This window comes from Pelophylax lessonae, assembly GCF_965119305.1.
Source record: "Pelophylax lessonae genome assembly, chromosome: 5".
Classification (NCBI taxonomy): domain Eukaryota; kingdom Metazoa; phylum Chordata; class Amphibia; order Anura; family Ranidae; genus Pelophylax; species Pelophylax lessonae.
Window position 1 is genome coordinate 473198513 of NC_138772.1, and position 25984 is coordinate 473224496.

The 25984-nt window shown below is 41.0% G+C and overlaps 1 protein-coding gene across 2 annotated transcripts in view; it reads right to left on the bottom strand.

Moving 5' to 3' along the window:
* TRIQK (triple QxxK/R motif containing) overlaps positions 1 to 25984 on the bottom strand; it is a 317628-nt gene that overhangs the window by 90029 nt on the left and 201615 nt on the right. For both annotated transcript variants that reach the window (XM_082258324.1, XM_082258323.1), the window contains one exon: positions 12951 to 13036. In XM_082258324.1, the coding sequence (XP_082114450.1) occupies positions 12951 to 13036 (86 nt within the window). The remainder of the gene's footprint in view (positions 1 to 12950; positions 13037 to 25984) is intronic.

Sequence of the window (25984 nt, forward strand, 5' to 3'; positions counted from 1 at the left end):
TCATTTTTCAGCAGGACTTGGCACCGGCCCACACTTCCAAAAATACCAATACCTGGATTAAGGATCATAGTATCTCTGTGCTTGATTGGCCAGCAAACTCGCCTGTGGGGTATTGTCAAGAGGAAGAGGTCAGACACCAGACCCAACAATGCAGATGAGCCAAAGGCCGCTATCAAAGCAACCTGGGCTTCCATAACACCTCAGCAGTGCCACAGGCAGATCGCCTCCATACCTCGCCGCATTGATGCAGTAATTAATGCAAAAGGAGCCTCAACCAAGTATTGAGTGCATATTATACTGTACATGAACATACTTTTCAGTAAGCCAACATTTCTGTAATAAAATTTATTTATTTTTTTTTAAATTGGTCTTATGTAATATTCTAATTTTCTGAGATACTGAATTTTGGGTTTTCACTAGCTGTAAGCCATAATCATCAAAATTAAAAGAAAGAAATGCCTGAAATATATTACTCTGTGTGTAACGCATCTATATACAATAGGTTTCACTTTCTGAATTAATATAACTGAAATAAATTAACTTTTTCATGAGATTCTAATTTTATGGGATGCACCTGTATATCTTTCTCTAATGTTTTCTAGAAAAATGCGTAAATTATACCAGATTAAAATTGACTTTCTGGCACTTTAAAGCTGGGGTTTAGGTATATTTTTTTCTGGGGTTTAGGTATATTATTTCTTGAATAGTTAGATTGGCCCATTTTGGACCAATGTAAGTATGCATGTAATACAAGACGGATCCCTGTGAAACTATCATAGCAGCAGTATTCTGGGTCCCATGCCAAGTGGCTATCTTTCTGCATAGTAACCACAAGGGGTCTCTCAATCAGCAATGCCACCATTCAGACGATACCTTGCATTTTTTCAATAAATTCAAGGTGTTCTCTGATTGGAAGAGGTGGAACAGTGATATCAAGGTCTCCACATTGTCCTATCAAAGAATGTCTTGTATTCACGTGGTGACAAAATGATCTGCAGCTTCTACAGGGATCAGCACGGTTTAAGATATGAATGCTTAAATTGGATCAAGCTGGTTGCAATGTAACTATGCTAGAAAAATCATACCTTAAAGAGGAGCTCCAGGCTCCTACAGAAAAAAAAATTAAAGTTAGCAGCTGCAAATATTAGGACATTACCTGTCCAAGAATCCAGCGGTGTCTTCACCCGAGCAGATTTTTCAATCGGCTGGCGGGTGTTGCTGCCGCCATCTCCACTAGGGAAAACCGGCCCTACTGTGCATGCGTGAAGCATGCTGCACTCTCTAATTGGGCTGGCTTCGGGGGAAGGAGGAGGTAGGGTGAACCCAGCAGGAAGTGGGAGTAAGTAATTGTCAAAATCAGGTAGCGGAGGGGGGGGGGTAGATAAGTCGAGCTTCCCCTTTTGGGTGGAGCTCAGATTTAACCGGTTGCCGACCGCCGCAAGTACATTTACTGCAGCGGTCAGCCCCGGCCAGGCAGAGTGACGTAGGGGTACGTCACTCGTCTGTCACTGACTTGTAAGCCAATAGCGGGCGGGCGCGCGCCCGCCCCGGCTCGTTCACTTACAAGTCAGTGCGTGTGACCGGCGGACCCGATCGTCTGCCTATCACTCACGATCGCTCCGGTGAAGGGAGAAAGGCAGGCTAATGTAAACAAGCCGCCTGTCATTCTCCCTGGTGTAAAAATGGAGATCAGACGGTTTTACTATGTAGGACCGTTGATCTCTGTTTTTACACCAGTAGCCATGTCCCTTTACGCCCCTAGGACACACTTAACCCCTCCCTCTCAAATAGTTAACCCCTTCCCTGCCAGTGTCATTTTTGCAGTAACAGTGCATATGTATAGCACTGATTACTGCAGTAATGTCACTGGTAACCCCAAAAGTGTCAAAAATGTCAGTCAAGGGTCCGATCTGTCCGCCGAAATGTCGCAGTCCCGCAAAGAAAAAAAAGAAAAAATAATCGCAGATTGCCGCCATTACTCATTAAAAAAAAAAAAATAAAAAAAAAAAAATTACAAAAATCTTTCCCTTTGTTAGTAAACGCGATAACTTTTGCGCAAACCAATCAAAATACGCTTTTTGCAATTTTTTTTACCAAACATATGTAGCATAAAACAAAATGGCCGAAAATGTTAAAAAATTTAGATTTTTACATTTTTTTGGGGGAATTTCATATAAAAAAATGTGAAAAATATTGTTATTTTTGAAAACTGCAGAAATCAAGGACACATTTTTAAAAGTTTTAATTTACAGATCTATTATAATTAGAACTATAGAATATTTTTGACAATTAATACATTATGTGAGACTGCAGATTGGGTAATCGCCCTTTAATTTCTTCTTTTTCATGAACATTTCATGATTTGTTTGTTTGTTTTGTTGTATGTAAAATGATAAAACCTTTGATAAAAAATGATTTGGAAAACAAAAACTATTTTAAACTCAACAAGGCAGCAAAAGTATTAGCCTGGGCTCACACTATTGTGATGTGGGAACCAGTGCAACTCTAGTGCGGGTTACCGCATCGCACGTCTCTTGCAGGCAGTATCAAACTGCCCTATTCGAACCGCTGCCGATGTCAATACAAAGTTAATGACAGCCCCAGATTGGTTCAAAGATCGCAGTGCTAACTGTCAAATGGTGCAGGATTCATATCGCATGGGTATGAACACCCATGCAAACCGATTCCAGTGTGGACCAAAAAAAAGGCCCTGCACCATTTTTGTCTATATGCTATGCAAATTCAGCCATACAATCTATATGGCCGAATTTGCATCGCACAGACATTGCATGTGATCTGCACAGCAATGCACTGCGAATCACATGCAATGTCTGACAGTGCAATAGTGTGAACCCAACCTAAATGTTGTTATAGTGTATGTACAGCCAAACTATTTTTTTTTTTTTGCAAAAAAAGCCATACACAGCTTGATTTTCCCTTGCTCAGTTTACAGGCTGAACAAGAACAAATCAAATTACCCGATGCGCAATAAAAGCCTGTCTAGTGAAACCATTGCCAATAGGACAGGAAATCGGAGTAAATCTCTCTAAAGCTGGTCACAGATGAGCCTTTTTATTTTGCTCAGCCAGCGGGTTGAAAAAAAAAAAAAAAAAACTGATCTGATTACCCTATCTACACACTTGAGGTGGATAGGGGAATCCTACTGCGTCTTAGTATTCTGACAGTGAGGAGACTTATCCACCATCAGAATACACTAATCAGCGCTGCACACTGATTGAGCTGAAATTTTTCCAACAGGCTGCTTGAACAGTTTTCCAACAGGCTGCTTCAGAAGTTGAACAGTAGATTGACTTCTGTTCAACAACAGTGCTCATACATGGATCAAAACTTACCTGTTCAACAACAGTGCTCATACATGGATCAAAACTTACCTAGTCTCCGATGAACCCACCATATCATAATATATGTGTGGGCAGCTTAACGGAGCTTTAGATCATTAAAATCCTTCTCTATTCTGCTCTATTTAAAGTTGGAAAAAAAAAAAAGTTTCTCTCTTTATTATATACATTATAACAATAAAGTTTCTTACAGAGCTCAAGCTGAAATTTAAAAATACAGGTTACTCATCCCTTATTGGACAGCTCAGTCTGAATTTTCAATGAAAGCTTTTTTAAAGAGATTGCTTAGCACCTCTGTTTTCCAAAGCCTGTTGTCTACACCACTCAGTAGCTCAAGCTAAAACTTACAAGTGAAAGCATCAGAGTACTGACCCCTATTAGGCTGATTGGTCCAAGGTTTTATTCAAAGAGCCTTGTGACAGGCTCTTTTGATTCACTAGATCAGTGGTCCTCAACCCTGGTCTTCAGGGCCCACTAACAGGCCAGGTTTGCAAGATAACTGAAATACACCCCAGGTGATATAATTTGCTGCTTAGTGATTGCAGTACTCTAGTCTGCATCTTCCCAAGGTAATACTTAAAATCTGGCCTGTTAGTGGGCCCTGAGGACCGGAGTTGAGGACCACTGCACTAGATAACCCATAGTGCTCTGTAAATGCTTTGACATGCATTCAATGTTATTATTCAAAACAATTGTTGTTTACAAAAAAAAAAAAAAAAACGGATATAAAACTTTAGGTTTTAAAGGTAAAAACTTAAAAAAAATTTAAATTAAAGTTGGTATGTTTTCTTGTGGTCATTAAGAAGTGATTCCAAGTGAAAAATCGCAAATAGTACTGCATTTGTTTAAATAAAACAAACCCATTGTCCAGTTAGTTAAAGTAATACTAAAGTTTCGTTTTTTGTTTAAATTTAAAATAACAAACATGTTATACTTAGTCCCCGTTCACATTAGGTCGCTCCGACTTAGGGGGCGACCTGTGAAGTCGCGTGCAGCGCGACTTCGGCACGACTTGCACGGACTTCACATAATGGAAGTCAATGCAAGTCGCCTCCAGGTCGCCCCCAAGTAGTACAGGACCCTTTTTCTAAGTCGGAGCGACTTGTGTCGCTCCTATTAGAACGGCTCCTGTACTACACAGTGGGAGCGACGGTGCACGACTTGTCAGGCTGACCAAGTCGCCTGACAAGTCGTATCCAGTGTGAATGGACACTTAACTGCTCTGTATCGTTAGTTTTGCACAGAGCAGCCCAGATCCTCCACTTCTCGGGTCCTTCTTTGGCACTCCTGGCTCCTCCCTCCTGTTGAGTACCCCCACAGCAAGCAACTTGCTATGGGGGCACCTGAGCTAAGCCGCAGCTCCCTGTGTCCATTCAGACGTAGAGCCGTGGCCCAGATTCACCCCCTTTCTCTCCTCATTGGCTGACTGATTTTGATTGACAGCAGCGGGAGCCACTGGCGCCACGCTGCTGTCCCAGCCAATGAGGAGAGTCCCGGGCAGTCGAGACACTCCTGCAACATTGCTGGATCTAGATGGACCTCAGGTAAGTATTTGGCGGGCTGAGGGGGGCTGCTGCACACAGAAGGCTTTTCATCCTAATACATAAAATGCATTAAAGCGGTACTATACTCCGCTTTTTAACTTTTACTAAGCCTATAAAAAGGCTTGCCTGTAGGTAAAATTAATATCTCCTAAACCTGCATGGTTTAGGAGATATACACCCTGCATGCCACAGCTGACACCAGCGGTGCACGTGCTCTGAAGGTCCTTGCCAGAAAGGGAATTCCCGCATGCATGGGCAGGGGTGACATCATCGTGGCTCCGGCCACTCACAGCTCTGGAGCCGCCGAATCCGGACGAGACGCTGTGGGAACATGACAGCTCCCTCAGCGGTGTCCGGGCGACCGTGTCCGGGCTTCGTTCTAAGCGAAGTATTTAATAATGTGCTAGTATGCGATGCGTACTAGCACATTATGCCATTGTCTTGCAGGGTTTTTTTTTTTTTTGTTTTCCCTGTACGGGGATACTACTGCTTGAAGATAAAAAACCTTCTGACTACAACCACTTTAAAGTACATAAGGCACAAACTAATGTAGCTCTGTAATACACACAGTCCAAGTATCAAATCTTGCCTTGGTATTAATCTCTTGAAGTCCCCAGTAAAGCAGAGCTTAGACAAGGGGAGAAAGAAGCAGCACGAGTAGCCAATCAGGTGTTCTGAAGTTCTAGCTGATAGCAGGTGAAAACAAAGTGATCTTTGTTTTTAAAGCTCATCTGTCTTCTGCCACTTCCTGTCACTGTTCAGCCACAGGATGGGGTTGGGGAAGAGATCGGCAAATGAAAGTAAAACTGCAGCAGGCAATATCACCCCCGCCCCTTTTCCTTTGAGGCATATCTATTCTGTGTTGCAGAGCTATGTAAATCTCAGGACTGAATGGACAGCAGGTAAAACAGATTAAGTTTTTTCATGTTCAATTTATAAATGAATTGGTATATACACCAGCAAAATAAAACTAAAAAGTGATAGTTTCCCTTTAAACTGTTTTGGAAAAAAGCTCAGGAGTGTAAAATAATGCCGGAAACAAGCAAAAAGAAAGACCATCAAACCAAATTAAAATGAAAGCAACAAGAAAAAGAAACATAGGTTAATGATACATCTTTGAACAGAAAGGCAATTTCCTTTTCCTCATTAAAAACTGACACACGGCACTAACTGCAGAGATTATGTTGTGAAAACATGCTACATCGCATGGCAGTGCCTGATCAAGGTCTGCAGTCAGGAGGAGGGAGTGGAAAAAAAAAATCACTGTTTCATGATTAGAATAGCAAATACTGGAAGAGACCCAAATCCATCATCTGGAGGCTGAGCAGCTGGTACAGCTTGGTAGTAATACCTTGGCATTTCCTATTAGCTAGAACTTGTAAAAATTGATTTTTCATCTGCCACATACAAGGGGAAAGCGCTTCTGTTTTAACATATTTTAATATCTTTTTTTTTTTTTTCCTAAATAAAACGTGTACACTTGTAGACAGTGTGTGTCTAGTAAAATCGTTGCCAGTTTTATTTGCATGCGCTGGTGCTGGACAAGAAAAGACCATCACTGCTTACCAATTATTTGAAGCTGAACATCAGGCAAATATAAAAATATCATCTAATAAAAGAAACGGGTTATTATAAAATGATGATAGCTGGCACTGCAGACCTATGGGTGCAAGCTCTAGGACTGTCATCTTTGTACAATTCCTGATGCACAACTGCCGTGTACAGCCTACCATAGTAATAATTTGCTGTATGCGCAGGTTTATGCTCCTACCTGTGTAACCCACAAATGCGTACAGCCCTGGACTCCGATAGTTTGCTTTTAGAGGCATACGCCTTTACGAGTGCTTTGGTTTAAACCATGGAGGTCCAACCTGCGGCCCTCAAGCTGTTGCAGAACTACAAGCCCCATCATGCCTCTGCCATTGGTAGTCCTGTTTGCAACTGTCAGCCTTGCAATGACTCATGGGACTTGAAGTTCTTCAACAGCTGTAGGGCCGCAGGTTGGACACCCATGGAAAACAAATAACAGCATGAATCTGCATAACATTAATTACTATTGGCGGCAGCTGTGTATCCTGGGTGTGAACATACACCCACAATTTATATTGTATGTAGAACAGGATTATAATAAATAATTATAAATTATAAAAGTGCGCTTCTTAAATGATAAACAAACGTGTCATATCACCATATGATGCAATAAAGTGTAACACATGAAAAATCAAGTAGTAAAAGTCCTTCAAAAATGAACAAAGTCTCTTTCAAATGAAGGCAAGTGATAGCCACTGGTTCCGTGTCAGAGTGATAGGTGAAGAAATTCAAACAGATTTGGTTTCACTGGTGTAAAAGGTGCTCAGGTTGCCTCTTACCGCAAAATAAATCTAAATATCATAATGATGGGTGAACTAACGGTGAGTAGTGATGGTGACACCCTACAGTGAAGGTGGATTCTTACCACAAATAAGGGAGAAGTGAGCTGTAGCTGTGATACCGAAGAATCCAATTCCTGGTCAGCTTGGAATGGATATAATCTCCACTGGGATGGATGGATCAAGCGACTTCTTTACTGCATTATATCCATTCCAAGCTGACCAGGAATTGGATTCTTCGGTATCACAGCTACAGCTCAATTCTCCCTTATTTGTGGTAAGAATCCACCTTCACTATAGAGTGTCACCATCACTACTCACCGTTAGTTCACCCATCATTATGATATTTGGATTTATTTTGCGGTAAGAGGCAACCTGAGCACCTTTTACACCAGTGAAACCACATCTGTTTGAATTTCTTTACCTGTCACTCTGACAAGGAATCAGTGGCCATCACTTACCTTCATTTGAAAGAGACCTTGCTCAATTTTGAAGGACTTTTACTACTTGATTTTTCATGTGTTACACTTTATTGCATCATATGGTGATAGGACACGTTTGTTTATCATTAAAGAAGCGCACTTTTATAATTTATAATTATTTATTTATTATAATCCTATTCTACATACTTATCTATTTCACAGTGCTGCTTCTATTCTACACTTATTGGTTTGCGCACCTTTTTCATTAATTTATATTGTATGCCACAAAGCGCCTGTGTGCATGATCCCTTAAAGTGGTTGTAAACCCTTACACAAACCCAGTGAAGGGACTGGCCTCATGTGGTACACAGAGATGAAACAAATCCTCCTACACAAGTTGTACCTATTTATCTGAAGTCTTCTCTTCATACGTTCAAAGTCTAGAACTTTTAAAACTTGCCTGAGCGTTCAGAAAAAAAGGGGCAGAGAGCCAAAGTTACTCTGCTGAGCTCAGTGAGGACAGCCCTGAAAGCTAGTTGGGAGGGACAGGGCATACACCCCTTCACACAGCACGCAGGAATAGAGCTGAGGTTGTCAATCGCATTCTGTGTGCTAAAGGTCCCTCCCCATCACCTTTTTCCTCTTGGTGTCAGGAAAACTTGTCAGAAGTAATTCATGCTGATAGAGGAACAAAGCAGCAGACTTAAAGCTCTTAATTGAGACAAATACACACTATATATGCTTTGTTCATATTGTATTTCTGAGCTTTACAGCCACTCTAAAAAGTACAAAAAAAAAACAGCTCGAGTCACAAGGCTAAGCTTCTATCTAGATATGTCCTACTCAGTACCTCTTTTTGACCACAGGATGCCTTCAGTCTTTCCAGCTGAATGATCACTATGCTGGGTGTTCACCATGGTGGTCTTCATTCACAGTGTATTAAAGCAGTAAAAACAAAGAGAAGTTTCATTTGCAGTGTCATTTGACCAGCCCAAAAACTTAAGAAAAGCTATTAAAATAAATAGCTTAAAATACAGCATGGGGGACCTTTAAGGGGAGAAGGCAGCTCGAGAGGAGTCTGGAGTTGGGCTTTAATGATCAGTGTAAATGGAATTTTGCTTGGATCAGAATTTCTGCTCTGAGTGGGTGAATAAAAACACGTCACCTCTAGGGATGATTGAACGGTTCGGGTTTTACTGAAAAAGTTTGGAATTCGGGAACCAGAACCGACCAAAATGCAATGGGACAGGAACTGGGCTTTAAAAGCCAGTGATTGGACCAGAACCATCAGTAAAAGCCAATTGAGGGGGCAGGAGGATGCTAGGAATGTGTTTGGAGTGACTAGGGAGGCCAATCAGTAGTGAATACGCCCCCCAGTATACAAGATAGCCCCGCCAAATCTCTAGCATTGTAATACAGGGATGTGGAAGAGAGTGGAAGCAGTTCTGTTACCCCTGCTTCAAAAGTGTCATTTAGCAATTATTAGTGTAAGGAAAGGGATATCTAGTGTAGTTAGGGTACTATTTTCCACTATAGTTAGATTCAAAAATCTAGTTTCTGTAGGGAAAGTGTTAAGTGTCAGGGTGACCATAGTGTAGTGTAGGGTGAACTGACTCGACTGCTATGGCAGGGTGACCAAACCCTTCCATGTCAGGGTGACCGCCATAGAAAAAAGATCTTTTGTATTAGCATTGCAGTAGAGCAGGATAGTGGCTTCGCTACTTTCACACCTGGCCGTTTTTGTTGGAGGCGTTTATTGGGCTTTTTTGTGGACGTCTTTGGAGGCAGGCATGACATCTGAACTTCTGTGTAGGGGTATATATACACACACAGATGTTTGTATATATACACATACACATATATAGGTGTGAAAGTAGCAGAACCCTATGCCTGCCCTAATGAAATTATTTGCAGGCATAGGGCTTCGCTCCTATCACACCTATATGAGTGTATGTGTATAAATACATATAAGTGTGTGTGTATATATACCCCTATACAGAAGTTCAGATGTCATGCCTGCCTCCAAAGACGCCCAAAAAATGCCCAAAAAAACGCCTGCAACAACACACCTGGGCGTTTGTGTTGCAGGCGTTTTTTTGGGCATTTTTTGGGCGTCTTTGGAGGCAGGCATAACATCTGAACTTCTGTGTAGGGGTATATATACACACACACATATATGTATTAATACACATACACGTATATAGGTGTGAAAGTAGCAAAACCCTATGCCTGCGCTAATGAAATTATTTGCAGGCATAGGGCTTCGCTCCCATCACACCTATATGAGTGTATGTGTATAAATACATATAAGTGTGTGTATATATATATACCCCTATACAGAAGTTCAGATGTTATGCCTGCCTCCAAAGACGCCCAAAAAATGCCCAAAAAAACGCCTGCAACAACACACCTGGGCGTTTGTGTTGCAGGCGTTTTTTTGTATTTATACACATACACACATACACACATATAGGTGTGATAGGAGCGGAGCCCTATGCCTGCAAATGATTTCATTAGTGCAGGCATAGGGTTCTGCTACTTTCACACCTATATATGTGTATGTGTATATATACATACGTGTGTGTATATATACCCCCTACACAGAAGTTCAGATGTCATGCCTGCCTCCAAAGACGTCCACAAAAAGCCCAATAAACGCCTGCAACAAAAACAGCCGGGTGTGAAAATAGCGGAGCCACTATCCTGCTCTACTGCAATTCTAATACAAACAATCTTTTTTTTCTGGTTCTGGACATGCTACAGAGCTGAAACTTCACAGGTACACTTTTTAGACCCCCCAGACACTAAATCCAAAGAAATCTAATTTTTTTTTCCACTAATTGGCTCTCTATCAAAAACAACAATTTTAAATAACTTTTCTTGTGTGATTAATAGTCCCTGGTGCGTGACCCAGAACCCTAGGCACCGAAGTTCGGGTCCCATTTATTTCAATGGGGTTCTGAAATCCGGGCCGAACTTTCGGGAAGTTCGGGTGTTCTGGTCGAACCGAAATTTTCAAAAGTTCGATCATCCCTAGTCACCTCTAGGGCAAATAGAAAACTAGCATTCCATTTGAAACACTAGCTTTCTTCTAAACTCAGCCCAAAACAAACTGGAAAAAATATATACATTTTTTTACGATGGACACTTAACTGGCTCTTGCAATATTTCTCAGTCCAATGAGGGTGATAAAACCATGCACAAAGTTGCAGCAAGAAACAGCCTTAGCTGCTCTTTCAAAAAGGAACTTAGGAAACAAGGAATGACTGTTGCTACCATTTTAAAAGGGCAGTAGGATGGTTTGGTAGAAGAGATTGAGTAGAAAACCTTCTCTTTTTTTTTTTCCAAGCTTTTTTTTTTATGCCTGCGTATTGTGTTCTCCCAGCCTAAAACTAAAAGCATCTGTAAGACGCAGAGAATGGAGTCAGTGCCAGGAGGATGTAACTTCAATGTGCATGCAGAAGAGTTACATCATCAGTTGACACCCAGTGGCCAAAGCAAGAAGTTGTCAGTGCGGAAAAAGTGACAGAAGAGATGGCAACAGAAAGTGTAGACCTGTCAGTGCTGAAGCAGAGTATGCTAGAAGGATAATGTATCCTCGGTTATATTGTTATTCGGATTCACAGAGACTATGAACACATAGAAGAGGTTCCATGCGTCATACGTGTTTATTACTCATTTGGATTCAAGTCAAATCCAAGTTTGCCTAATGACATATTGAATAGGGCAGTGTCATTCCTTACAAAACAAAAACAAACAAAAAAAAAAAAAAAACCTCACATTTAGGCAGGCTGATGGACACAGACTTTTACACTTTGATACACAAGGAATATAACAGATGAACAATTCAGGAAACCAGCACCAAAATATTTGGTGCATTTTCTATGTAAACCTAGTCTCTGTTGGTAGTAAAACACCCTTCCCACCCACAACATACAGGGGTATACGATGTACTATTAACACACACACACTATGGATTGAACTGGATGGACTGGTGTCTTTTTTCAACCTCACTAACTATGTAACTATGTAAACCGATGTGATTACTTTTGGAATAAATTATCAAAACTGAATTGGGATTTTATCAAAACACAACAGTGTGATGCCCTGATTTGCATAAAACTGTGTGGTTTAACCCTACATGTGAAGGATTTGTGCTAGATTTTCCCACGTTCAACAGGAGAACCTGGTTGCAGAAGTGCTCTGCACATAATTTTGGAATCAAACCCTATTAGTTAAATCAACCTCTGAAGGATATGTACTTTAATGCCTTTTATTCAAACAGCCAATATGAGTCTGCACCAGGATGGATTATCAGATAGTTGTCTATATTTTAGACCTAATATGTCTGATAATGGGCTCATCTATGGAATAAAATCAACTCCCAAGGATAGCGAACACCTACCATTCAGATGTCAAAAAGATGGTGTGGATATCTGCTCCTTTTATGACAGAATCTACTACTGTAAGTGGCCATTATACACCCTTTTCACTATCTCTTTAATAATCTAGACATAATCATCATGCTCTGTCAGATTTATCCAGATGTACAGTATTTATGGCCAAATGTATGGAAAATCATATTGCACAAGCTGTACTTTGTGTTGGAGTACATCAACTGTCAATAGAATAATTTCTTGTCTTTTTAATCTAATCCCTTATCTAATCCATCTCTTTGCAATATCTCCTGAATGGAGGTTCTCAAGATGGAAATACAATACAGTGCCAACTGAAGTCTGAAAGATGCAAGCTCCAAGGTTGTCCTTGTTTTAAGAATAGGTGAGTCATTGATCATGAATAATCTCACATGTGCTGTAATGTGTCAGGACATTTGATAAACACACACTTGATCCAGACCACTGATTCACAAAGTAGTAAAGTAAGATTCAGCCCTGGAGCCTTCACCTTTTAAAAGCATATCCGCAATGGCAGCTATCATTTTTCAATCCTGGCATGTTCTTTGTAAATTGGGTTTTGTAGAACTCCCAAACTTATTCTATATGTTGGCTTAATTTAACAAAAATTCAGTTTAAATGGCAGACCTTTAAAACCCATAATAAGAAGCAGTTAGAGGGTTAATCGATGCCTTAAGTAAAGCAGTAGATGATAAATATTTTAGAGGCAGCCATTCTACTCCGAGTTTGAAGTGTCATAAGCAATCTCTCTCAGAAATCAATATTCACACAGCACATCCTGGGGGAAAAGGGAAGTAGACATGCAGTGAAAGTTAATGTGAGCCATCAAATACATGTCTACCTTAATCCCTATTGCTGTTTTCTTGGCTTCTGCTTTTAGTCTTGCTGCTTTTAATACAGGCTTGTTTTTCTTGTAGTCTTGTCTTCCTAAAGTAGAAAAAGGATGAATTATTGATGGAGAAATGTATACTCGTAATTATTTTAGCATTATTGATTTTTGTATTTATTATTAAAAAAAAAAAACACAGTTAAAGTTTTGCTGCAGCAAAAAGATATACAAACTCAAGAGTACAGAATTCTAGACAAGTACGGTAAGAAAATGCAAATATTATAGTGTATTCCAGGACATTAAAGTGGTTCCATCAGGGAGCAATGCTCGGTGTCATCCAACAACATCATTGTGGGCGGGTCCCAAAATTTGAATTACTTTCTCGCCCTCATTTTAATTGGGCTAGAACATCCAGCTGCAAGATACCAGACTGGCACTTGCTACTTTCACCACAATTGTGAAGAGTGATTACATTTCACCTTTAATAAAATGTGTTCTGTGATGCGCCAATACCAAGTCATCAGTCACCAATTTGTGGTGTCAAAATGTGTGTATTAAAAATTAAAATATTGGGTAGAGGTTCTGCTCTAATTGTTGCCAATACCATAAGTGTACTAGTGGTAATATCAAATCTCAAACATGATTAGTGGATATAAAATACTGTAAAAATGGTACCTTATGTTGTACTAAAAACCTAAAAAATTCTTATAATAATGTGCAAATGATCACATTCCAGTGCAAATAATCACGTGCAAAATCACAATTCTGTGCAAACCATTATGTGCAAATTATCACAATCAGTGCAAATAATCACAAAAGCCAAAAAACAATCCTGCAAAAATCGCAGTAAAAGTGCTGGTGTAATGTTCTGGTACCTTTGGGTACCCTAATTACTCTTTCATAAGTATATGCGCCCCACCATTCTATTTTGGTAAGGTGCCGTTACAGATTGAACGAACCACAAATGGATTCAGCAGAAATAACCACTCAGATGACACAATTAAAACAGCAAGTACCTGCGTTAATACACGCACTTGCTGAATTAAAAGAAGACAATCAGGCTCTGTCGCAGCAGGTAATTAGACTGACACAACTTACCACTGCTCAGTCCCCTGAACCCAAAATAAATCCTCCTTTGGTATTTACAGGCGATCGCAAAAAATTTCGCGAATTTAAAAACGCATGTGAGTTACTTTTCTTGCTAAAACCCCGTACCTACCTTACTGATCACATTAAGGTTTGTACTATTATTTCTTACCTAACAGGCGATCCTCGGGCCTGGGCAGACTCTCTTTTTGAGAAAAGCGACCAGCTTCTCAACTCCTATGCCTTGTTCCTAGCAGAACTCACTAGCCTATATGATGATCCCAATAGGCAGAGTACTGCCGATCTTCAATTAAGATCCTTGAAACAAGGTGGGAGACCTGTAGAAGACTTTGTCGCAGAATTCAAGAGATGGACCCTTGATTCAGAATGGAATGATGCATCCCTGAAATCCCAATTTAGGCTTGGCCTATCAGAGGCCGTTAAAGACGAGCTCGCCCAAGCGGATCTGCCAAAAACCCTGGATGCATTGATACAACTCAGTATCACCATAGATAGAAGACTACGAGAAAGAAAGGCTGAGAAAATGGGAATGCCATTATCCAGTTCTTCTCGGATTTCGGCCGTTGACCCCGTTCCTATGGAGGTAGGAACCATACGCCCACCTCTATCAACTATGGAAAGAGCCAGAAGACGATCTGGTAATCTCTGCTTGTACTGTGCATCCCCGGATCACAAGATAAACGTCTGTCCCCTAGTCTACAAAAAGAAGGGTGAGTGTTCACATGTCCTCCTAGGGGGATTGACAACTTCAATCACTAACCCTTACCTTTCTGTTTGCTTAACATTACAGTGGGACCAGAACAGGATTACTACTAAGGCCATGATTGACACAGGATCTTGTGGAAATTATATTGACATACGTTTTGCTGCTTTAAATAAAGTTCCTATTATTTCTAAACTTAAACCTGTCTCAGTGAGTCTTATTAACAGTGTTCCTTTATCCTCTGGTCCGATCACTAATCAGACACAGGCACTCCTAGTCACTACTAACGGGTCTCATATGGAGACCACTACCTTCGATCTAATACCTTCACCCCACTTTCCCATTGTTTTGGGACTTCCCTGGTTGCACACACATCAACCAACCATAGATTGGAAGGAACATAGAAACATAGAATGTGTCGGCAGATAAAAACCATTTGGCCCATCTAGTCTGCCCAATATATCTGAATCCTATGAATAGTCCCTGGCCCTATCTTATATGAAGGATAGCCTTATGCCTATCCCATGCATGCTTAAACTCCTTCACTGTATTTGCAGCTACCACTTCTGCAGGAAGGTTATTCCATGCATCCACTACTCTCTCAGTAAAGTAATACTTCCTCATATTACTTTTAAACCTTTGCCCTCTAATTTAAAACTGTGTCCTCTTGTGGTAGTTTTTCTTCTTTTAAATATGCTCTCCTCCTTTACCGAGTTGATTCCCTTTATGTATTTAAAAGTTTCTATCATATCCCCTCTGTCTCTTCTTTCTTCCAAGCTATACATGTTAAGGTCCTTTATCCTTTCCTGGTAAGTTTTTTCCTGCAATCCATGTACTAGTTTAGTAGCTCTTCTCTGAACTCTCTCTAGAGTATCTATATCCTTCTGGAGATATGGCCTCCAGTACTGCGCACAATACTCCAAGTAAGGTCTCACCAGTGTTCTGTACAGCGGCATAAGCACTTCTCTCTTTCTACTGCTTATACCTCTCCCTATACATCCAAGCATTCTGCTGGCATTTCGTGCTGCTCTATTACATTGTCTTCCCACCTTTAAGTCTTCTGAAATAATTACTCCTAAATCCCTTTCCTCAGATACTGAGGTCAGGACTGTGTCAAATATTCTATATTCTGCCCTTGGGTTTTTACACCCCAGGTGCATTATCTTGCACTTATCCACATTAAATTTCAGTTGCCAGAGTTCTGACCATTCTTCTAGTTTTCCTAAATCCTTTTCCATTTGGCGTTTCCCTCCAGGAACATCAACCCTGTTACATATCTTTGTGTCATCAGCAAAAAGACAAACCTTACCATCGAGGCCTTTTGCAATATCACTTATAAAGATATTAAACAAAATTGGTCCCAGTACAGATCCCTGAGGTACCCCACTGGTAACATGACCTTGTTCTGAATGTTCTCCATTGACTACAACCCTCTGTTGTCTGTCACTCAGCCACTGCCTAATCCACTCAACAATATGGGAGTCCATGCTCAATGACTGCAGTTTATTGATAAGTCTTCTATGTGGGACAGTGTCAAAAGCCTTACTAAAATCTAGATATGCAATGTCTACTGCACCTCCACCGTCTATTATTTTAGTCACCCAGTCAAAAAAATCTATAAGATTTGTTTGACATGATCTCCCTGAAGTAAACCCATGTTGTTTTTCATCTTGCAATCCATGGGATTTAAGATGTTCCACAATCCTATCCTTTAATAGGGTTTCCATTAATTTGCCTACTATTGATGTCAGACTCACTGGTCTATAGTTGCTCGATTCCTCCCTACTACCTTTCTTGTGAATGGGCACGACATTTGCCAATTTCCAATCTTCCGGGACGACTCCTGTTACTAATGATTGGTTAAATAGATCTGTTAATGGTTTTGCCAGCTCACCACTAAGCTCTTTTAATAATCTTGGGTGTATCTCATCAGGACCCTGTGACTTATTTGTCTTCACTTTAGACAGCAATCTTAGAATGTCTTCCTCTGTAAAGACACATGCATCAAATGATTCATTAGTCATCCTTTCAAGTGGAACGGACCCTGACTTTCCTCTCTTGCTATTGCGAGGGTACGTGTAACCTCCCGTCTTTCGGGAAGATCCTGTCTGTGGTGACAGATGAGATTGCACCACTATGTTATCAGGATCTATGATTGTAGCATTGATCTACTCCCAAATAGCAAATTGCAGTTCGGTCATGTTTATCCTCTTTCACAGGATGAACTTTCCCATCTCAAAGACTATTTGGATGAGAATTTGGAAAAAGGTTTTATTAGACCTTCCACTTCTTCCACAGCAGCAGGACTCTTTTTTGTCCGCAATAAGGACTCAAGTCTCAGGCCTATCATCGACTATAGGCAATTGAATGCTATTACAATAAAAGATCGCTATCCTCTACCGCTTATCCCTGAGCTCATTGAGCAGGTGCGTGGAGCTACCTATTTTTCAAAATTGGACCTGAAAGGAGCATACAATCTCATTCGAATCCGTGATGGACACGAGTGGAAGACTGCATTCAGAACCAGATAGGGATTGTTCGAATATCTTGTAATGCCATTCGGGCTATGCAACGCCCCTGCAGTTTTTCAACGATTTATAAACGATATTTTCAGAGACTTACTAGATGTCTGTGTTGTGGTATATCTGGACGATATACTTATATATTCACGATCCCTGTCTGAACACATAAGACATGTAAGACTAGTATTATCGAGATTGCTTGCACACAACCTTTATGTGAAACTGAAAAAATGCTTGTTTCATAAAGAAGAGGTACTGTTTCTAGGCTACATCATATCCAAAACAGGAATCGAGATGGACATGAGTAAGATATCCTGCATTCAGGATTGGCCTACACCAACCACACACAAGGCGCTACAGCGATTCCTTGGATTTTCAAATTTCTACAGGAAGTTCATTAGAAACTTCTCTGCCATTGTGAGACCCCTCACACAGCTCACTAGCATTAAAAAAACATTCAAATGGTCAGATGAAGCAAATAAAGCTTTTCACCTGTTAAAGACAAGGTTTACTTCTGCTCCCATACTACGCCATCCAGACCCATCCCTCCAATACATTCTGGAAGTAGATGCGTCAAACATGGCAGTAGGAGCAATACTCTCCCAACGACCAACTCACACTTCACCACTTCATCCAGTCGCCTTTTTTTCTAAATCCCTAAGCAGTCCAGAGATAAATTACCCCGTGGGTGAAAAGGAACTGCTTGCTATAAAATTGGCTCTGGAGAATTGGCGACATCTACTCGAAGGCACCCGATTACCAATACTTATATACACGGACCATAAAAATCTCCAATATCTTCAGACTAACAAAACTCTCTCGCACCGACAGGTACGATGGTCACTATTCTTTCTAAGGTTTAACTTCCTAGTGACCTACACACCTGCAGATAAGAACAAAAAGGCGGATGCACGGTCACGACTAGCTGAAGAAAACTGCTTCGAAATCCCTTCCGTTCCTATAATACCTCACAAACGCATTATTGGAGTTGTCCGTTCCTTGAAGGAAGAGGTTTTGCATGGTATAAGTTTGGATTCACCCCCACCACAACTAAATACTGATGCAGAAGGCTTCCTCTACTACAACAACAAACTTTACATACCACCTACCATACGCACCAAGATCTTGGAATTATCGCATGATGTGCCTATGGCAGGACATATGGGTATGACAAAGACTCTTAATCTGATTACCAGGCAATTCTGGTGGCCTGACATGAAAACATCTATACAAAAATTCGTCTCTTCATGCAATGTCTGTGCCAGGTCCAAAATTGACACTACGAGACCATCCGGTCTACTATGCAGTCTACCAATACCCCAAACTCCATGGGAAGTTGTGTCCTTGGACTTTATAGTGGAATTGCCTCCTTCCAAAGGATTTAATACCATCTTAGTGTCAGTGGACCATCTGACAAAAATGGCACATTTCATTGCTATTCGCAGACAACCTTCGTCCAAACAAACGGCAGAACTCCTGATGAAACATGTCTTTAAGTTACATGGTATCCCAAAAACTCTTCTGTCTGACCGTGGATCACAATTTATTTCCAAGTTCTGGCAAGAACTATGTCACATACTACGGATCGAGCGGAAGCTCACTTCTCCTTACCATCCGCAGACCAACGGACAGACTGAAAGAGTCGACCAATGCATCGAGCAATATTTACGTTGTTACACTTCTTACCAACAGGATGATTGGGTGGATCTTCTCCCTCTGGCAGAATTTGCCTACAACAACGCAACCCACAGTACGACCAAGCAGAGTCCGTTCTACTTGAACTATGGGTTTCATCCCTCTATTCTTCCACCACGCATCCTTCCTTCAAATAACCCAGTAGCTTCAGACTATCTTACCCAAATAAAGGACTCTCTGGGTTTGCTTAATACTACCATTGCACACGCTCATAGTCAACAAAAGAAGTACTATGATCTTCGCAGAAGACCTTCTCCTCAGTACGCTATCGGGGACCTCGTTTGGCTCTCAACAAAAAATTTAAGACTGAAAATCCCTAGCAAAAAGCTTGGACCTCTGTTCTTGGGACCTTTCCCAATCAAGAAACTTATTGGAAAAGCTGCAGTACAGCTTACATTGCCAATAGACCTCAAAATACATCCCATTTTCCATGTGTCGCTACTGAAGCCCCATGTTCCTGACCAAGGAATAAGGCCTACTATCCCACCTCCTCCTCCTGTACAAGTTGAAGGTGGAGAAGAATATGAGATAAAAGAGATTCTGGATTCTCGTATCCACAGAGGAAGACTTCAGTACTTGGTTCGATGGAAGAACTATGGACCCCAAGACGTCACCTGGCTAAACACCTCTGACATACATGCCTCTAGATTAATCCGCAATTTTCATGCGAAGTACCCAGACAAACCAGCTCCAGAGGCCTTCAGGAGCCGGCCTTAAGGGGGGGGTACTGTAATGTTCTGGTACCTTTGGGTACCCTAATTACTCTTTCATAAGTATATGCGCCCCACCATTCTCTTTTGGTAAGGTGCGCATACACCTTTAAGACTGATGCTGTCATCACTGAGCGCCGGACTGGATGGCTATTTAGATCGCCGGCTCTCACTCACATGTGTTCGTTCAAACTGCTTTGTGCCTTGATGCTAACCTGTCTTGAAGCTCTCATGCTTGCAAGCATACCTCGCTGTCGGAACCACGCTGCGCTGATCCCTGTATCCCGCTACCGGATCATCCGCTCTTGCCGAACCTCTCCTCTGCTACATTGCTATTAGTGATAAGTACCCCACAGGGGAAACCTCTATAACTTTCATACTAAAGCTTACACTATCTAGCTCTGCATACTAAGGACTATTACTACATCTGCATTATCTAAGATTGCTAGCTCTTGAGCCTACTACCACCTGTTCTTGCACTGGGTTGATCTCTCTTGTATGTCCACCTGCTACTCTGTCATCTGCTACCATACATGATTGCTAAACCTATCTGCATCCCATCTGCTACTATCTTACTTTCAAGAACATTTCCTTTCAAGTGTCTGTCATCTACCATCTCTACCCAACCTGTCTCTTCAGCCTATCATCACTGTGTTACTATATACATAAGTCACTCTAGGAAACATCTTATTGAGTGTGTGTATTTACTTGCTGAATTGAGATCATCCACACATGAGTCATTGAGAGTTGGGAATGGTGTCTCAGCGTTTCTCTACATGACTACTGAAGTGGAATATTTCTGCAGCTGAAAATCCACATCATACATAAAACGCAGGAGCGTTACAGCTGGTGCTAAATGTCCAAAAAAGAGAATATGTGTGTCCATAAAAATCCCTTTCAAATATGTGGTTCCCTTAATGTCGTTGCTGGACTTGCTGAACCTTATAGTGCCATCCGTGGGGTGACATGTGACTCAACATAATAAAAAAAATCAGTGTCTCAACATGCAATGGAATAATGGTCAAACATTCCCATAGGCACACTCCTAAACCTTGTGGACAGCCTTCCCAGAAGAGTTGAAGCTGATAGCTGCAAAGGGTGGGCCAACTCATTGCTGAACCCTACAGACTAAGACCAGGATGTCATTAAGGTTCATGTGCGTGTAAAGGCCGATGTCCCAATACTTTTGACAACATAGCTTGTCTTCAGGTCACATTTGTTATTCGGGAGATACATAGGTGCAGCGCTTTGATAACTCATTACACTTCAGCACAGAAACACACTTTTGTTTAAAAAAAAAAAAAAAAAAGTAAGCGTATGAAATATAGAGCACTCAAAAGAGAGTTCTGCCTTCTAGAATCTGGCAAATACTGTCAAGTCCAACCATCCAAGTTCATGGTCAGGTTTATATGATTAACCACATGAAATCTGCTTACTGACGACTACATTCATTACTTTATTACATTTTTTTTGCAAAATTGCCAGCTCCCCCCCCCCCCACTTACATTTAGTAGAATTTCATTCAGCATAAACCACAAAACAAACGCTATGGAGATCGAGTTCCGTTCGTAACGTCACTTCCGGGTATAGGGCTCCTCCTACGCGTTATGTCACGAGGTAGGGTCAATAGCGACAGTAGGTCAACAACATCAATTGGCGGGTCTGTGCGGGAGAACAGCAGACCAAACAGAAATAAACAAAACCGCCAATCACGTTTAACTTCCGTAAAACTAAGAGGGGTATATGCTAATGCCAGGAGCCTAGCTAATAAGATGGATGAGTTGGACATGTTAGTACATGAGGAGGACATAGACCTTGTGGGAATAACGGAGACTTGGTTCGACCCCTCACATGACTGGCTGGCCAATATCCAAGGGTATTCGGTGTACCGGAAGGACAGGGTTGGTAAAAGAGGGGGAGGGGTATGTCTCTATGTCAAGAACAATATAAAGGTGCTAGAAAGGAGTGACATTACGGATGGGATGAGCATGGATTTAGAATCTGTGTGGGTTGAACTCGATAGGGAAGAAGATAAGGGAAAAGTAGTTGTGGGGGTTTGCTATAGGCCACCTAACCAAGGGGAGGAGGTAGAGCTGGAATTTTTAGCACTAATAGGTAAAGCGGCAAAACTAGGATCAGTCATCATATTGGGGGACTTCAATTATCCCGACATTGACTGGGAAGAGGGGACTGCACACTCGCATAAGGCCCGGCTATTCACGGAAACCTTACAGGATAACTACATGTCGCAGTTGGTGGATTCCCCTACTAGAGAGAATGCTATCCTGGATCTATTGATCACTAATGACCCAGACATAATCTCGGAGGTAGGAGTCCAGGACAACCTGGGCTCTAGCGATCACAGGATGATCACATTTAGTATAAATAACAATATAAAAAGGCAAGTGGGGAACATAAGAACCCTAAACTTCAGAAGGGCAGACTTTCCAAAATTGTACTCATTGATGGAAAGGGTAAACTGGGACCAAACCCTGGGATCACTGACCACAGAGGAAAAATGGGAATGCTTTAGAACAATATTAAGCAAAGGCATCTTGCAGTGCATTCCTATGGGGAATAAATTTAGAAGAGACAAAGCCAAACCTGGCTGGCTAAACCGTAGCGTTAAAAAACTTATTAGGGGAAAAAAATTGGCCTTCAAGAAATATAAATCAGAGGGCACCGTATCGGCCTTCCAGCAATACAAGGAGGAAAATAAGAAGTGTAAACACGAAATCAAGATGGCTAAAATCAACTTTGAGAGACAAATAGCGGAGGATAGTAAAAAAAACCCAAAGAAATTCTTTAAATATATCAACAGCAAAAAAACTAGGGCAGAGCATATTGCACACAATTAGCGATGATGGGAGGATGGTTACAGAGGACACTGAAAAAGCAACCGTGCTGAATTCTTTTTTCTCGTCAGTCTTTACGCAGGAAAAGGAAGGGTACACTGACCATGACTGTATGGTTAGTAGTAATACACAGGACTTGCCACTATGGCTAACAGAGGGGGAAATCAGGGAAAGACTGGATAAACTTAACACAAAAAAATCACCAGGCCCGGATGGCGTACATCCGAGAGTGCTCAAGGAACTCAGTATGGTTATATCTAGACCACTGTTCCTGATCTTTGCTGACAGTATTAGGACAGGAGATGTACCAGGGGATTGGAGGAAGGCTAACGTGATTCCGATATTCAAAAAGGGCCAGAGACATATCCCGGGAAATTATAGGCCTGTCAGTCTGACATCAATAATATGTAAACTTTTGGAGGGGATGATAAGGGACTATATCGTAGAGTATGCTAAAGACAACAACATCATCAGTAGTAACCAGCACGGGTTTACAAATGGGCGATCTTGTCAAACCAATCTCTTAGCATTCTACGAGGAAGTGAGCTGTGAGCTAGATAGGGGGAGACCAGTGGATGTGGTGTACTTGGATTTCGCTAAGGCGTTTGATACAGTTCCCCACAAGCGCTTAATTTATAAAATAAGGTCTGCAGGTATCGACAGCAGGGTTTGCTCTTGGATACGGAATTGGCTAAAAGGCCGTGTCCAAAGGGTAGTAATAAACAGCGCATACTCAGACTGGTCTGAGGTAGTAAGCGGGGTGCCCCAGGGCTCAGTCCTGGGACCAACCTTGTTCAATTTATTCATAAACAGCATTGAGGACGGGATCAGTAGTTCGTTATCAGTTTTTGCAGATGACACAAAATTGGCCAGGGCAATAACTGCACAGCATGAAGCAGATATCCTACAGAATGACCTGGACAAAATTACGGAGTGGGCAACGCCATGGCAAATGAGGTTTAATGTGGAGAAGTGTAAGGTTTTGCACTTGGGGACCAAAAACATAAAAACACAATACACGTTAGGAGGGGAACCCTTGGGGGAATCAAAAATGGAGAAGGATCTGGGAGTCTTAGTTGATGATAGATTAGGCAACAGCATGCAATGCCAAGCGGCAGCTTCCAAAGCCAACAGAATATTAGCATGCATAAAGAAAGGGATGTATTCCAGAGATAAGACTATAATCCTTCCACTTTATAAAACTCTGGTCCGACCGCATCTGGAGTATTCTGTCCAGTTCTGGTCGCCAGTCCTCAGGAGGGATGTGTTGGAGCTGGAGAAAGTCCAGAGAAGGGCAACTAAACTGATTAGGGGGTTGGAGGACCTTACCTATGAAGAGCGGCTGCAATCGCTCGATTTATTTTCCCTGGAGAAAAGACGTCTGAGAGGGGACATGATAGCAATTTATAAATATCTTAATGGGGATCTCAGCTTAGAAGAAAAGCTGTTCATTCGAAGGAATTGCATGAGGACTCGAGGACATACAATGCGATTAGAGGAGAAGCGTTTTAACCTCAGGCAACGTGGGGGGTTCTTTACTGTTAGGGCTACAAGATTGTGGAATTGTCTACCACAAGAGGTGGTTTCTGCGGGTAGTATGGTGACTTTCAAAAGACTCTTAGACTTACATCTCAAGGATCAGGAGATTGAGGGCTATGTTAGATGATTACAGTCACACACACCTACACAGGTTGAACTGGATGGACTATTGTCTTTATTCAACCTCACCTACTATGGAACTATGTAACTATGAGGTCACGTGACTTCCTCAGGGAGACATTGCACTTTGATTCACTTATCTAAATCAAGCACCATTCCCAACTACAAAGCACATTTTCAACACTTTAGCACTCAGCACTTTTTTCAAAACAAGTATTTATTATTGACACACACTCATCATCATTTAATACACTCATCGATTAACTCTAGAGAAATATAAACATCCAGCCCCTGAAGCGCGCCACTACCCCCATTACAATATTCTTCAAACTGTGTAGTATCAGTATCAGTGGTGCAGCGCCAGGGAGTCTCTAATAACTCTAGACAGCGCAGGAATCACACACACCCCTAAGCTTATTACATATTTTTGGTAAAAAAAATAAATAAATAAATAAATCGCAGCAGTAAACAAAATTGGCTTAAAATGTTAAAAGATTTTGATTTTTACATTTTTTTTGAGAATGTCCTATAGCAGAATGTGAAAAATATTGGTTTTTTTTTTTCCCAAAATTGTTGCTCTTTGTTTATATCGCAAAAAATAAAAAATAAATTGCACAGGTGATTAAAAACCACCAAAAGAAAGCTCTATTTGTGGGAAAAAAAGGACGTAAATTTCATTTGGGTACAGCATCGCACGACTGCGCAATTGTCCGTTAAAATAACGCAATGCCGAATCGCAAAATAGGGCCTGGTCATTAAGGGGGCAAATCCTTTCAGTCTTAAGTGGTTAAAGTAGTTGTGTGAGAATGGTGGATATTGCTTTGATTAAAAATTACTTTTTCGGTTTGCATTTTCCAGCACAAAATCACTACCAAATGTGCATAGTCTGCTATTTGGAAAACAAAAAATCATTGCAAGTAACAAAACCCTAAGTGTGAATTGTAGTAAACATGGCACCCAAAGAGAATCCATCAGGAAAGAAAACTCTCATCAAATACTGCCCTATGCAAGCAAAAACAATTGCTAAACAGACACCACACATTTCATTATTCCATTTCAGCTGCATCATCTTACTGGAAGGGGTCAAACCCATCTAATTAAAAACTCCAATATTCATTAGTGAATAATTAGAAGTGGGAAAAGTAAAGCGTATCTATGGTCGATGCAAAATCATGTATTCAATTCTACATTGTATTTCATTTCTAGCCTATTCCTATTAATTTGAATGATCTCCAAGTTTGTAAACGTACATTGTAAAGGACCCCACACATTTACTTGAACTCATTGACACTTATTTACTAGGTCTTTTGAGTGGGCACTGTTGTGTCACACATTTCACACAGGCGGTGAGAGAAGTTTCAGGAAGTCAGTACAGAAATGAATTCATGCAGACAGCAAGGTACCATGGGATATGTAGTACTTGGAAATTAAAAGAAAGCTAGCGAGAAGAAGCTCCAAAGCACGCAGGGAATCCAGGAAGTTGTACAAAGACAACCAGCAGACAGGCATAACTCACAACATGAAAGGAGATTTTTTTGTTCAAGTAAGTTTATATTGCATAGTCAAATATAACTATTGTTTGTATTGCCATTACAATGCTGATGTTATAAAACTTAAGTGTATGCTGTGACTATAGAATTTATTAAGGATAATAGGACTGCAAAGTTTGAGAACAAGGTAGGTTAATATATTACATCACAGTCTTTGTTGAACAAAATTACTACAGTTGTCTACATGCACTCCAGCAACTGTTCTGACGTATTAAAGGATTTGAGAATATTTAAAATGTGTGCAT